Genomic DNA, 14,505 nt, shown 5'->3' on the forward strand with positions numbered 1-14,505 from the left:
AGTATCCTGCTTTGTAAATTATTTATTCTCTAGTGGGTACCTTTAGCTTCTTTGGCCAATAAATATGTCCACATATTTATTTATATATATTATATATATTTATATATATTTATATATATTATATATAATATAAAATCTTTGGTCATCTAGCCATCTTTAGCTTATATCTTTTCTCTTTTTATAGTTTTCTTCAAGGACATATTTTTTACATGAGTTTGCTTATCTTTGTTTTCTCCATTTCCTCAGTTTTCTATCACTGCAGTTTAGCTAGCTATGTATCTAGATCCTTCATCTTTAAGGTTTTTGCTCTGGACTTATGGTCTAATACTGTTCTACCAAATACGAGCTGTGTGACCATGGTAAGTTACCAACCTCTCTGCTTCACTTCCATCATCCATATGTGATAGTAATACTAGTATCTACCTCATAGAATTGTTTTGAAAATTAAATAAGATAACACATGAAACAACTTAGAACCATTTCTGGCATATCATAAGATTTATCTTCCCCATTATTATTATTCTTAGTTTGGTACCACAGTTTGCTATTTTTACTGTGAATTATCAGCTGGCACAAATGATTATTTCTGGAAGTTAAATTGACTAGTATCTATTTTTCAAGACTAATATGTTAATTTTCGAGGAGAAGTATAGCTCATAAAATATACTTGAATCCCTCCAACTCTGTTACACTGATCATATAAATCTTTGAAAACTTTATAATTTTTCTTGGTAGCCATAACAAATTTCTCCTCCAGACATACAACATGAGCCAGCTCATGTAAAGCCAGTAGATGACATTTATGACACGGGTCCAAACTGGGCAGACACCAGCTTTCCCTGTCACATAATGATTAAAAAAAAGCAATAATCTGTTTAGAAATGACAAGTGCTAGCATTCAAACATTTATTAGAGTCAGACACAGAACTGATTGCTTTATATCGTGGTAGTCTATTTCTCGCCCTAGGCAAGACAATCCTAGAGATTGGTGCCTATGGAGGAGCACAGCAGCCAGGCATCTGAGCAGAGATGGGGACTGGGCCACCTGATTCTGAGACCTGTATTCCTCACCTCTGTGCTGTCCTCTTCTTGTATTCTTCTAGCAGGAGTTTCTGAGGTGCATTAGCTGTGCAAAGCCTCAGGCCTCCTCATTTTTGCTAACGTACCATGGAATCCAATTTAAAAGTAGACCAATTTGCTCCTGCAAACTTTTGATATAATGGTTAACAAAAGCAGTTTTAAATTTTTAAACCTTACATAATGTTGCTTACAACACTGTAAAAAGAATATGTCTAACACAAAGGGCCAGTCCTACTTTGTAGATTGCTTTGAATCAGATCAGTGTAATTTATTCTGTTTCAGTTTATCATGAAAGGTACAAGTGATTTCTTTAGAAAATTACAGTGGCTTGCAGATTGAAGCCATTAATCTATAAACAGATCTATTAATTGATAGCCAATCAGCTAGATTGGTATTAGTGGAACAAGAATGTGATAATAAAACTGATACGACCCAGCACAGTGGCTCATGCCTGTGATCCTAACATGTTGGGAGGCTGAGGCGGGTGGATCACAAGGTCAGGAGTTTGAGACCAGCCTGACCAACATGGTGAAACTGTGTCTCTACTTTTAAAAAGTACAAAAATTAGCTGGGCGTGGTGGTGCGTGCCTCTGTAATCCCAGCTATTCGGGAGGCTGAGCCAGGAGAATCACTTGAACTCAGGAGGCGGAGGTTGCAGTGAGCCAAGATTGCAATACTGCACTCCAGCCTGGGTGACAGAGCAAGGCTCCTCCAAAAATGAAATGAAATAATGAAATGAAATGAAATGAATAGAGCTGACACCCTTGCTTGGAACATTTAATAGAGCTTGTTGCCATTCTGAGTGTTGTATAGGGATTCTTTTTTTTTTTTTTTTGCTTTATTGCAGAAGGTGATTTCTAAAAAAATTATACAGAAAGTCTAGAAATACTTGAAACGATAGAATTCTTTAAGAAATCACTCTTCCATAGTAAATGATAGGAAAAGTTTTGGTGGAATTCTTCGTATTTTTGAATTGTCAACGAAAGTCTTCCTATTTAATAAATTAAGAGCTCTGAGATTATGTTTCTGTTAAGATATTTGTCAACTTTTGATCAAAGGGCGCAAAATAATTTCAGTTGAACTCCCAAAAAGATTGGCCCATTAACTAAAAACATGCTTTTGTGTAAGCCTGGGAATATTTGACATCAAGAAAGTATGAGTTCATTCATTAGGAACCCAGGGATTAAGCAGTAGAATTATGCTGGCAAGAAGGGATGTTAGCCATCTCTACAGATCCACTGTGTGGCGTGTTCTTCATGGGAAAGAATCACTTAATGGAACAGATTCCTGAGTTAGATGTTTTCTCCCCAGGAGAAATAGGCATAAATATTAAGAATTACTAATGGTAATGGATTGTTACTTGGCGCTTATAGCTAGAAGCAAAAATTCAGACGTGTTTATATAAATGATTTAAGCTAACACAAATAAATAACCTTTGATATACTGAGAACAGCTGTTTCTTTGCTAAGGTTGAGAAGAACATCATTCATGAATACATGAATGTGGATTTAATCATCATCATCATAAAGCTGTGTGTGTAGGAGGGTTTATAAATAATGTTCTTCGGAAAGTTTAGTTTTTGAGTAATCATACTTAAAATGAGATACGAAAGTACATAGCTTTAAAGTTTTTTTAAAAAAAATCCATTAAATCTAATTTTGCTTCCCCTTTCTCTGTCTCTTTTTTTTCTCCTATAGACTTGTTTCTCCGGAGCAGCCACCAAAAGCCAAGTTCCTGACCTTGGGGTCCAAATTCCGCTATAGTGGCCGCACCCAAGCACAAACCCGCCAGGCTAGCACCCTCATAGATAGGCCAGCACCACACTTTGAGCGCACTTCTAGTAAACGGGTCTCCAGGAGTCTAGATGGAGGTAAACACATTTATGATAATTTTGATTTTCATTCATCTTTCTCTAATCCAGTGAGGTCAGAAAATGTTAATCCAGTTAATAAAGCCACTGGAAACACCCTACAGGGATAGCTATTTTTTCCCCAAGTAAATAAAATGCTATTGCTTATACCTACAAGAAAATAATTTTGTTGTGTTTTGGAGTTGTTACTGTTTTTTGAAGTTGTCATACTTTTTTCTTTTCTTTTCTTTTTTTTTTTTTAAACAGGTTGAACATTCCAGATCTGAAAATCTGAAATGCTCCAAAATCAGAAAGTCTTTGAGCACTGACATATGCTCTAAGGAAATGCTTATTGGAGCATTTCAGATTTAATATGTTCAGATTTGGGGTGTTCAGCTGCTAAGTATATATAAGGCATATTTCAAAATACAAAAAGTATTAGATATCCACAACACTTCTGGTTCCAAACATTTCAGATAAGTGATACTCAATCCGTATTGTCAGTGCACACAAATATTCGTTAAGAGTTCTTATTTATGAGATGTTGGACACATTTGTTTTACTGATTTCTCTTGATCATGATGTGTTTTATGTGATTCAATTTCCTGAACCTGTTAATTAATGGGAAAATGTAATTCTAAGGGTTTTTTGGTATGGTAGCATATGAACCTTAATTCAGATGAACATAAAACATTCCCTTCATCAGCAAATTTTCATGAGTTAAACAACTTACTGAAGCTTACCAAACTTTGCATCATATGAGAAAGCTTTAGTAGCTTCAAAGGCTTCATTTTAAATGCAGCTTTTTGACAAAAAGTAAATATAATATGTTTGTTCTTTAACCCAAGAGAAAATATGTACAAATGTGAATTTTTTTCTTTTAGAATTCTAATTAGATACAAATTGAAGTTTTTTTGTAAACTACACATGAAATAAGTTTTATATAAACTACACATGGAAAATATATATATATATAAATTATGTGGTCCAAAATGGGTTAAAAATAGGTTTTCTATAAAAGAGCTAAGGTTAAATTTATATTAGAATGCCTTATGAAGGAATATTCTTTCTTTGCCATAGAAAATGGTTAGTATGGATAATTTTCTACCCAAAGAAACAGTTTTTCAACAGTTCTGGTTGATTGAACTAAAATATATATATGTATATATATAGATTTATAATACTAGATTTGAAAATTATATTTTACTACTTATTAGCAGAAACCTTTTTCTTGTTTATTATATTTTTCTGAAATATAAACTCGAGCAACTTATATTTTAAATAATTAGAGTAAAACAGGCAAGATAATGCTAACAGATAAAAAAAACTTTCTTAGTAGTGAAGGATTCATATGCATTACCTTCATCTGCTTTTCCTAGAAAGAAAAAAAACTTGGAAAACAAATGCAGGTGGACACACAGAGATATTTGCCAGGATTTGTTGGTTGGGATTTTGGTATATAGTTATTAAATCCTGAAATGTACAAGGGGATGGTGAACCGTGCTTTAAACAAATTTCCAAAATTGTGGAAATGATTTAAATTCAGTTAATTATTAATGTACTATAGCTGCTAAAGTATCTTTTAGCTCTTCAACAACTGAGCACTTTTCCAGCTAAATCTGAAAAATGTGCCAACCCATGTAAATATTTCACAAGTCTTGCCCCTTGCCACAGAGAATTTATACAAGTACTGAATAAATGCAGTCACTGTTGTTTAGTGCCCTGAGAGAAATCATTGCTCTTTCTGAACACTGTCTGTTTTCAGCATTTGTTTGAAACTATGAGGCTATATAACTCTTATATTGCAAAGTATAGCATTTAAAAAGAGCAGTAAAACAGCATTTTCTTTGAGGTATACAAACTGTGCTCCAGGAAATCCACCATCTTGTATGGGCAGTTAGTGCAGAGGGTTATAGGAGGTCTGTATCTGAAAACAATGATTTTTACAAGTAAAAACAACAAACATGGCACAGTAATCCATTATTTTTCCCTTTGTGTTTTGGACACCGTAATTCATCAGATGGGTAAGTCATCAAAAGGATTATTGTGTTATTGTGAAAAATAGGAGGCTTTTAATGCCAATACATGACCAGACAGCCAGTGAACTCTTTGATTAGGGCTTATGTTCTCCGTTTTTTCCCCCCAAAGCAAAGCTAGGCTGTAACCTGGCACTGAGCTTTATTTTCTTCGCCACCCTTTATCAACATACCATTTGTTGTTGTAGTTGACATGTGTTGTATTTTCTTTTCCTGTTTACTTTATAAGTGAGGCTAGAATAATTTAGGTATATAAGCCTCACTTGAAAGTTTGGCAAATTAAAATAAATCCTCTTATGATTACATGGCAAGTGAAAACCGGGATTCAATCTAAAGATCAAATATCAAAATGAAAATCAATCTAGAACACCTGTTTTAGGACAAGGCGTCTCCTCCGAAATTAGAAAATCAAACCCCAAAGAAGGCAAATCAGTCATTTAAGAGAACCAACAACCGAGATGCATTTGGGGGTTGAGGAACCAGTGATTTCCTGAAGGTGGAACGTATAATGAACAGGGACATTACTTAGATAGGATCATCAGGGAAGGAAGGGCTGTCGGAGGAAGAACCAGATCAGTTGAGACATGAAGGATGACAAGGAGGCAGCCAAGGAAAGGACAAGAGATACTTAAAAATAAAGCGTTCCAGGTAGCAGAGGCAGCAACGATGAAGCTATAAGGCAAGGGAGAGCTGGATACAGTCCTGGAACAGAAAGAAGGCAAGTGTAGTCAGATCTTAGGAAGTGGTGGGAGAGGTAAGCCTGGGTCAGGTCATACAGGGCCTTGGAGGCCATGGTGAAGAATGTGGTTTTTTTTTTGTTCCATGTGCTCTAGGAAACCATTGAAGAGTTTGTGTGGGTTTATGTGCACACAAGAGCGCAGTGTTATCTTGTTTAAAAAAATCATTTGATGCAAGAGAGCAATTAGATTAAGCGAGGAAGCAGGCAGGCTGGTTAGGAATGGCCCAGGTGAAAGCGATGGTGGTCTTCCCTTTTGTGGGAGTTGGCCAATTAGCCATTTGGTATCTTGGGCTCTGTGCCAGGGCCTACAATCTTCTCAGATGTTTAAGACCTGAATAAATGTATCGGCTCCAAAATACAAGAAACTACATGCTGAAATTAATAGTGTTTAAAAGTATGCAAAGTCAGCATTTTGTCAACTTTAATAATTTTTAATTTGATACTCATATTTTAATAGCATTACATTTGAAGCCATTTCTAGGTCAGATTTTTTCATTTTGCAAAATTTCTGAGTATGTATAACAGGTGTGTAGAAATCATAGTTGTAAGCAAAAGGACTAATCATAGCCATATACTTTTCCAAGGGAAAATTATTTAGATCTTGTTAGAAGTTTTTTTTATTAAAAAACAAACCACTGGAGGCCAGGCACGGTGGCTCACACCTGTAACCGCAGCACTTTGGGAGGCCGAGGAGGGCAGATCACAAGGTCAGGAGTTTGAAACCAGCCTGACCAACATGGTGAAACCCCATCTCTACTAAAAATACAAAAAATTAGCCAGGCGTGGTGGTGCGTGCCTGTAATCCCAGCTACTCAGGACGCTGAGGCAAGAGAATCTCTTGAATCCAGGAAATGGAGGTTGCAGTGAGCCGGGATCGTAACACTGCACTCCAGCCTGGGTGACAGAGCGAGACTGTCTCAAAAACAAAACAAAACAACAACAACAACAAAACTGCTGGGAAATTACTTAATGTAAAATGCAAATTTATTCTAATGTTGACTGACTGTGATTTGGTATGGGCATTCCAAGTGTGAGTATTTTAGGGCTGGGAAAATCTCCCCAAGGTGAGGTGGTAGAATTAGAAATGGGAAGAACTGGCCACATTCAGAAATATATGCAAGGACTTTGTTGGACTTGCTAGTGTTAAGGGGTGAAGGTGGAGTCCTGGAAGATGTCCACATTCCCAGTTCAAGCAAATGGGAGCAAATATGAGAAGTGCTTGAGGCCTCTCAAGTTCAGTATGGTAGCTTACACACAATCCTGCCCTCTAAGAGCTTGCAGTCTAAAGGTGTTTGTGTTGACCAGGCTTCCCTTGGGACATGGAAACAGTAAACTTCATGGTGTCCGTAGAGTACTCTTTATGTAAAGTGAAATGACCCTGTGGTAGTTCTGTTGTTTGGGGAGGAGCTATAGATGGACAGAAGTCCTGCCACCTACTACTCTGCCTTGCTAATGTTTGAGGTAGTCTTGGTTTGATCTGCAATATGACAGAATTTTCAACACAATATACATTTCTGCCTATCTCTAGGAGAGAAGAGAGCACAGGAGGGCCAGGTTTTCTGGGATGAGGGAGATGTCTATGTATAGACTTACCATAGTTCATGTTGAGACACTGGGGAAGGGGATTAAAAAATAAAAAATACTAAATATAAATATAGAAGTTAAAATCCTTATAATTTACCTTTACTGTCTTTTATTTACTATTTTATCTTTTGAACGGTATTCAAATTAAAGTTTCCTTCATGGAGCAATTCTTAAAACTTATTGGAGCAAATCATCTTAATAATTGCATAATCATTTGTTGCAATAGATAGATTCAGAAATAAATCAGAGGAGACCAAAGAGTTAAAATACTGCTTACCTCGTAATTCTGTTTGCCTTAACTCTGGTGTTGCAGCTGGTCTTAGAGCTCCTTCTACTGGCCAGTTCCATGATCTGACTATATCCTTCCAATACCTGTGATTTGAGACCCTGGTGTAGTTCAGTGCATTAAAACTCAGAATAGTTTCAGAATTTGGTAAACGTTTAAAAATTTGTTTATTTTATATGGTAGGTATTTTCAGAGTTCAAGCAATGTCTCTGTTCCTGTTTACTGTTTATATGCTTCCTGTTTCTCTCTTTAAGGGGAAAATTTTCCATAAAGTTTATGATTCACATGTCCTAAAGTAATCCAAAATTGTCACTCTTTGCTAGCTCCGATTGGTGTCGTGGACCAAAGTCTTATGAAGGATTTTCCTGACGCTGCTGGGGAGATTTCAGCCTATGGCCCTGGAGTTGTCAGCATTGCCGTGGTACAAGATGGGGACGGCAGGAGGGAAGTAAGAAGCCCAGCTAAAGCCCCACATTTACAGCTCATTGAAGGAAAGGTATGGAAAATTCACACAGTTTGTGGTTTTAAACGTTTACTTAACCTAGAGGCTATCTGTTGTATTTTCTGTTTCAGAAATCAAGTATTTAAAATCAGTTGTTCTATGTTCTCTGTTGGTCATTTCTGTTTTCAGATATGCATAGTGGTCTCTAACCTGTGTTTGATTGTGGTTCAAAGCAGAATATTGCAATGTAAATTATTTTAATGCAAGTAAGTAATTTACTGGCCTTTTTGACTGTCCTCATAATCACCTTATCTAATTGAATCCCCAAAGTAGAAAAGCTATGATTATTTGAAATTTATTTTTGATTTGGTCCAAGTAAATTTTAAAATGTAGCTTCTTATTTTAATTATCGACTTGAATTTTTTGATATCACCAAAGATAATCTTTATAAACAAAGGTATTTTTCATTAATAATCTATAATTAATGAAATTCTTAAGAAAGGATAATTGTTTTGTGAATAGAGAGTGAGAATATGGTGTGTTGCTTTTGGCTTTATCTTGTGCGTACACCATAGTGAAATGGAGAAGTAACCCAGATTGTGTTCTCAAATGTGTCACTGTTATCCTTTGTTACCTTGGGCAGTAACATCACTTGAATATTGATTTGAGAAGCCTTTGAATTCAGATCTCTTTTCTGTGTCTGCACAAAGTGACTCTTTTTTTTTTTTTTTTTGCATGTAACATTGGAAGTAAGCACAGATAAAAACAAATGAATCCATCATATTGATTCATAGTGTTTTCTATTTTATTTTATTTTGTATTTTTTTGAAATGGAGTTTACCTCTTGTTGCCCAGGCTGGAGTGCAATGGCGCGATCTCAGCTCACTGCAACCTCTGCCTCCCAGGTTCAAGCAATTCTCTTGCCTCAGCCTCCCAAGTAGCTGGGATTACAGGTGCCTGCCACCATGCCCATCTAATTTTGTATTTTTAGTAGAGACAGGGTTTCGCCATGTTGGTCAGGCTCATCTTGATCTCCTGACCTCAAGTGATCCACCTGCCTCAGTATTCCAAAGTGCTGGGATTGCAGGTGTGAGCCACTGAACCCGGCTGTATAGTGTTTTCTAAATTTTAACTTTGAAATTTTTAAAGACATAAATGTATACAGACTTGCTAGATGACGTAGCTGCCAGTGCCTCAGGTATTCCTGTTCTGATAGCCTCTGAGGCCCAGCATGGAGAAGGTCTCAGGGACCAGCCACCACATGGGCCCAGTCTCGTGCCACAAGGTCAAGTGCTACTTGGATAGCAAGTGACATCAAATCATCGACATTCCATTGTTAAAGAATTTGTGACTGTCATATGGAAAAATGATTTGGTTGGGAATTCAATTAAAAATAACAGAAATTGTGTCCAACAAGGTTTCTTTCGACTGCTGACAAGTTGTCAGGATAGTTTTTTAAAATTTTGCTAACAAGGCACCCAGGAGAATGACTGCTTACATCTGAAACAGAAGAGCTCAACATTTCAGAATATCTCTGTTCCATTTTGCCTAGTTAACTTGACATATCTTGTTATTTTCCTTAAACAATGAAAAAGGTCTTTTAAATTTTAAAGGAAATCCTGCTTGTCTTCAGCAAACAACTGGGTACACTGGTATTTTTGCTAATGCTTTGAATGTCTGTCAGCAACCAGGTTTAAAAGTAAATAATGCTGTTTGAGTTTTATGGGATTTATTTGCAATCAGTTTGAAAATAATTAAATGAGTCAATATGTATGAATTTTACGTGACACAAGTAGTCTAGTCTTTTCTCTTTAAAAATGGGTCATTTAGTTCATTTCTAACTACACTGTGTTAATATAATCCCTTCTTTAAAGTAAAAGTTTTCACTAACTACTCATTTTTTCTTTTGTCCTCTTTCTCTCTTGCATCTGTTTTTCCTTTGATTGTATCCGTTGTGTAATTTCATATTCAATCATGGGTTTGCACTTGAGAATAGACTGTTTCCATGTGCCCACCTTCACCTCTCATCCACCGTGCTTCATCTTTTTCCCCAAACCTATTGCCTGTCCCTGAAATGGACTTGCTTTCAGACATTTCCGAGGAAGACCCCTTTGGGGAGGCTGACCAGATCACACTAGACAGCTTAGAGCACCTTTCCACAGGTGAAACATCCGAGCAGGGGGATTCTGAAGTTGCTATGCCTGATTTGGTCTTGGATTCTGCCATGGCCCCTTCTCAGCCTGAATGCCCTTCTCCCATCCATGGGAAGACTCTTAAAGCAGCTGACAACAGTGATTCTGAGTTTGGTTACTTCTCCTTCAGTTTCTCCAAATGTTTTCCCTCTGGCTTCCCCTCCCTTCTTGATGAAGATGGGTATCTTGCTTTCCCCAGCCTCCCCAAGGTCTGGGTCTCCTTCCTCCCCGCTGGTGTGCAGCACTATGTCCCAATCACCTCCCCTTCATTCATTCCTTCCCTTATCCTCATCTTTGGGCTACTTCTGTCTGCTTCTCAGTCAGTTCCTTTTTCTCTTGCCTTTTCCCTTCCTCTGGCTCTATGCCTCTGCTGTCTGGAGGCTAAAGCTGCCTCCTTTAATGTTTCTTATGACTGTGACTTGAATGACAAACTAGAGGAAGAGGAAGTAGTTGCTGGCATGCCCACATAAGTTCAGTTTGTGGAGTCAACACAATACACTTTATCTTAAACCCTTCCTAATATAGAGTGTAAATGTGTGCATACATTTCACCACTGATTACCCTCAACAAAGTAGTACCTGCACATTTTCACACACACAATGTTTTAGTGCATGAGAAATAAGTGTAGACACTTCTCCTTCATTGATACCATTGACCAGGTCCACACATTCTAAGTTTAGAGCAAAATTGTAGGATTATTTTACAAATATCTAGCTCAAACTAGATTTGTAACAGAAGGTGTGGGGGAGGAGGGAACCTGTATTGCCCATAACAATCCATGCAGGGTCTCTCCATTTTGCAAACAGATATTAATGCTCTTCCTTTAGGATGGAACATTTTTGTTTTGATATAGAGCTTAGGATGCAGTGGACATAACTGTTCTTGATGTGTATTAGTAGAATTCCTTAGTACTGTTATTTCTCTTGTTGGAAACCCAGATGTGTTCTTGCATCTATGAGGATGTATCTGTAACCTTTACTCCTGATATTTGTAAGTCTCATCTCAAAAGCTCCTAATCTCCCTATTATTGTAGTATTTGGAGACCAGAAGAATTTTAGCTAGTTTTTTTTTCTAACCTTAAATTATGTAATTATATATAAGAGTCACTCTAGGGTATTTTATAAGGAAGGTACTATTCTGTTGTCTTTAACAAATGTATGTGAAAAGTGAAACATAGCTTTTTGAATATTTAGACTATATAACACTAAGATTGGTCCTCTTAGTGCTCCTTTATTTAAATAGGTGTTTGGTTTGAGGATTTTTACCCCTATATAAGGCAATTTTTTTTTCAAGTAACCTACCTCTGTGCTACTAAGTCAGCATTAACATGCACAATATATTTTTGATTATTTTGTTAAATGTGGCCTGGTGATTTAGTGTCTCATATTCTGTGGACACTACCACTACACAGAGTAAATCACAAAATTTAGAGCAAACCTAAAGAACAATGTAAAGATAATGCTGTGAGTGTGCATTGTAGGAGAAACCACAATTGTTAAAAAGTTTACCTGAGGAATATCAAAGATCAACATTTTAGGGAATTAAGTGTTGACCAAGGAGTTGGAAGATGTTTCTTAACAGATGATTGAATGTCTCATTTTTCACATCTGATAAAGACTCTGAGCTCCTTGCTTACCTTTGAAAAATACTATGAATGGTTAAAAAGGAAAGCCTTTTGAACTCTCAGATTTAACACTATCATCCTAATAAAGAAGGAAAAGGATATATATTAGGAATTAACCAGTAAAGGTTAAATGATTTGCCTTTGATAAGGGAGTCAATATTTGTATTCTCACCATTTTTTCCATTGAGTCAAAATTCAGTCAGTGCTTATTAGTTTTAAACTTCTACATTCATTCTTTTGAATCATCAGATATTGAGAAATGTCCAACTATGAAAAGTTGTTCTTGTTTAAAGAATTTTATGTAAGTGGTTATATTTCAAAGATTATTTTAAAATACCCACCATTTTAGTATGAAACTAGTTAAACAAGCCAATCCCCCACCCCCAGCCAGGAAAGAAATCCATATTTAACAAACTGAATCATAGGTTGAACATTTGTTCACCAATATAAAGCTAAAAACAAATTTAACATCATTATGCTTTACCCCATCACTAGTTGCTTTAGACATTTCAAATTAGAACAGATTGAATTATGCCATTTTTGCACTCTCATATTTTTGTTCCTGAGTACAAAATATTCAAAAGCAGAGCATAATCTAGGGACTGAGAAAGAGTGAAGCTTCCATCCTCCATTCCACCTTTGCAAAGGATCATTTCCATCATTGGTACAACACTGTAGGTGAAGAAAGACCAAAGTGGCTTAATATGCTGCATCTTCTGAGGGCCTCCCAATAAAGGTTGGTAACACTGATTCACCATTTAAGTTCAAATACAACTTCTTTGCACTGATGGTAGAGTTTCCACTAATACTCGCCTTCTTTCTGGCCGTTTGCTGTGTGACTTTTCAGGCGAAGATGGAAGAAGAGGAAACACAGCTGGAAGAGGTGGCTGAGTTTTCCCTAAAGTTAAACATCTCATGGCTGCTGCCTGCCATTAGTATTGTGGGGGGAGGGTCCACTCTCAGGGTTTATTTGTGAGTTGTGCTTGTTGTGGCTTTAAGTTCATAAGATTTGTATTCCTCTTTTATTTTAATGTCTTAGACTGTCGAACTCTGGGTCGTTTTGGTGCTTGCTGATTGATACACTTATGTTTATTTGCCTTTTCCCCCCTGTGTGTGATTTAATTTCACAGAAAAATTCCTTGAGAGTAGAAGGGGATAATATTTATGTCAGACATAGCAATTTAATGTTGGAGGTTTGTATAATCTAAGAAAACAACTCTGTCGTAATGGCTGCCCGGCTGCTGTGGACGGGAGGTCACGCCTAGGCTGGCCGGCAATGTTCTTCAAGCACGGTGCATGCAGTGCATGGGGGAATTCAACTTGGGAGTGCATGTTACCAGCCTGATGGTGTTCCTTTCAAGTGGCTTAGGCAGGACTGTATCTACTAGAAGTTCTCAAAGTGACAAGTGGGGAAAAAAAAATTTAGTCAAATGAATCAAGTTTTTATCCAGTACTTTTGAAGTTGTTCTACAAGTAAATCTATTCTCTCCTAAAGGATTAACTCTAGGGCATCAACCTGAAGTAACACAGTCTCATCCTTAATATATGTTAACTAGAACAGAGATTTGTTTATTGATCTGGCATTAAGTCATTTGACTCTTGATCTTGATCTATGCCCACTTTTTTTGGTTTTTTTTTTTGGTTAAAATCCGTGATTGGGAATGTGGTCCATTTTCAGTATTGTTTGAGAATATGCTAATTAAAGGAATTATTTTAATTAGAATAAGCAAAAGTGAGAGAGAAGGAAAGGAGGAAAAGAAAGCCCAATCACCCAATTAGGAATGTAAAATATGTTCCCCATGTCACATGAGAACATTTTTTTTCCCCTTCTTATTTTACAGTAGTATGTGGCAATGTATTCAGTGGAGAACTGCAGCTCTCAGTAATCTGACTAATCTGTTTGGTTGCTTTTGGCAGCTTGATAACTGATGGAAATATACTTTTGCTTAACTTACTAAAATGCTGTACAGTGTAATAAGTAACATTGCTTTGAACCAATGCAAGAAATGTGCCTGATCTCAAGCCACAGTCATTTTTCCATGCCATGCAAAGATTTTTAGATTTTCATGAGTTTTTGCAAATGGCTATAGAAGCTCATAGATGAGCTACTATGCTTGTGCATGAATATGGAATATCTAATTTTATTGGTTGCATGACCTGTTCCTTAAAGTGGGATGAAAGCTATAATCCACAGGTGGCCCTATGATTTTTGAAATATAAATAAATATTTAAAATTTGGTTAAAACCATTTCCTGAACACTAATTACCTTTTATTCCCACAAATACTATTTATCAGAGCCAGTCAGAAAAATTTCCACAAATACCATTTATCGGGGCCTCTCCCGTGAAAATGGACCTGGTAATTTTTCTTGCATATTTGTCTGGATAAGGACCATCTGGCAATTGCGGAGGCTAGACCCCACTTTTGTGCTTGGCAAGTACACGAGACCAGTCTGTGGTTCTTTTTTTTTTTATAAAGAGGCTAAACAGAAGCAGCCTCTGGAAGCAGTAATTTTTATTCCTTAAGAATTAAAAGCCACCACTGGAATTTCCTGAAAACAAACACACACAAAAATCCTTGACTTTTCCAGTTGGGGGATGATTCTGGTCTGACTTTTTCTTCCAGCCAGTGTGCTTCTGAGTCTCTACCTTTCTCTATTTTGTACTTGATTT

General features: G+C 36.7%; 2 protein-coding genes across 21 annotated transcripts in view; both read left to right on the top strand.

The window, feature by feature from the left end:
- Positions 1 to 14,505, top strand: part of EPB41L2 (erythrocyte membrane protein band 4.1 like 2) — a 226,629-nt gene that overhangs the window by 172,693 nt on the left and 39,431 nt on the right. For 13 of the 20 annotated variants that reach the window (XM_030928693.1, XM_030928696.1, XM_010354699.2 and 10 more), the window contains exons 11-13: positions 2,778 to 2,950; positions 7,898 to 8,070; positions 12,963 to 13,025. In XM_030928693.1, coding sequence (XP_030784553.1) covers positions 2,778 to 2,950; positions 7,898 to 8,070; positions 12,963 to 13,025 — 409 coding nt within the window. The remainder of the gene's footprint in view (positions 1 to 2,777; positions 2,951 to 7,897; positions 8,071 to 12,962; positions 13,026 to 14,505) is intronic. The other 7 variants (XM_030928698.1, XM_030928701.1, XM_030928699.1 and 4 more) reach the window with 1 other exon arrangement.
- Positions 9,916 to 12,930, top strand: LOC104655285. Its single transcript, XM_030928707.1, has one exon. It carries the CDS (start codon positions 10,022 to 10,024, stop codon positions 10,676 to 10,678), a length of 657 nt encoding a protein of 218 aa, XP_030784567.1. The 5' UTR covers positions 9,916 to 10,021; the 3' UTR covers positions 10,679 to 12,930.

This window comes from Rhinopithecus roxellana, chromosome 4, assembly GCF_007565055.1.
Source record: "Rhinopithecus roxellana isolate Shanxi Qingling chromosome 4, ASM756505v1, whole genome shotgun sequence".
NCBI classification, from domain to species: Eukaryota; Metazoa; Chordata; class Mammalia; order Primates; family Cercopithecidae; genus Rhinopithecus; species Rhinopithecus roxellana.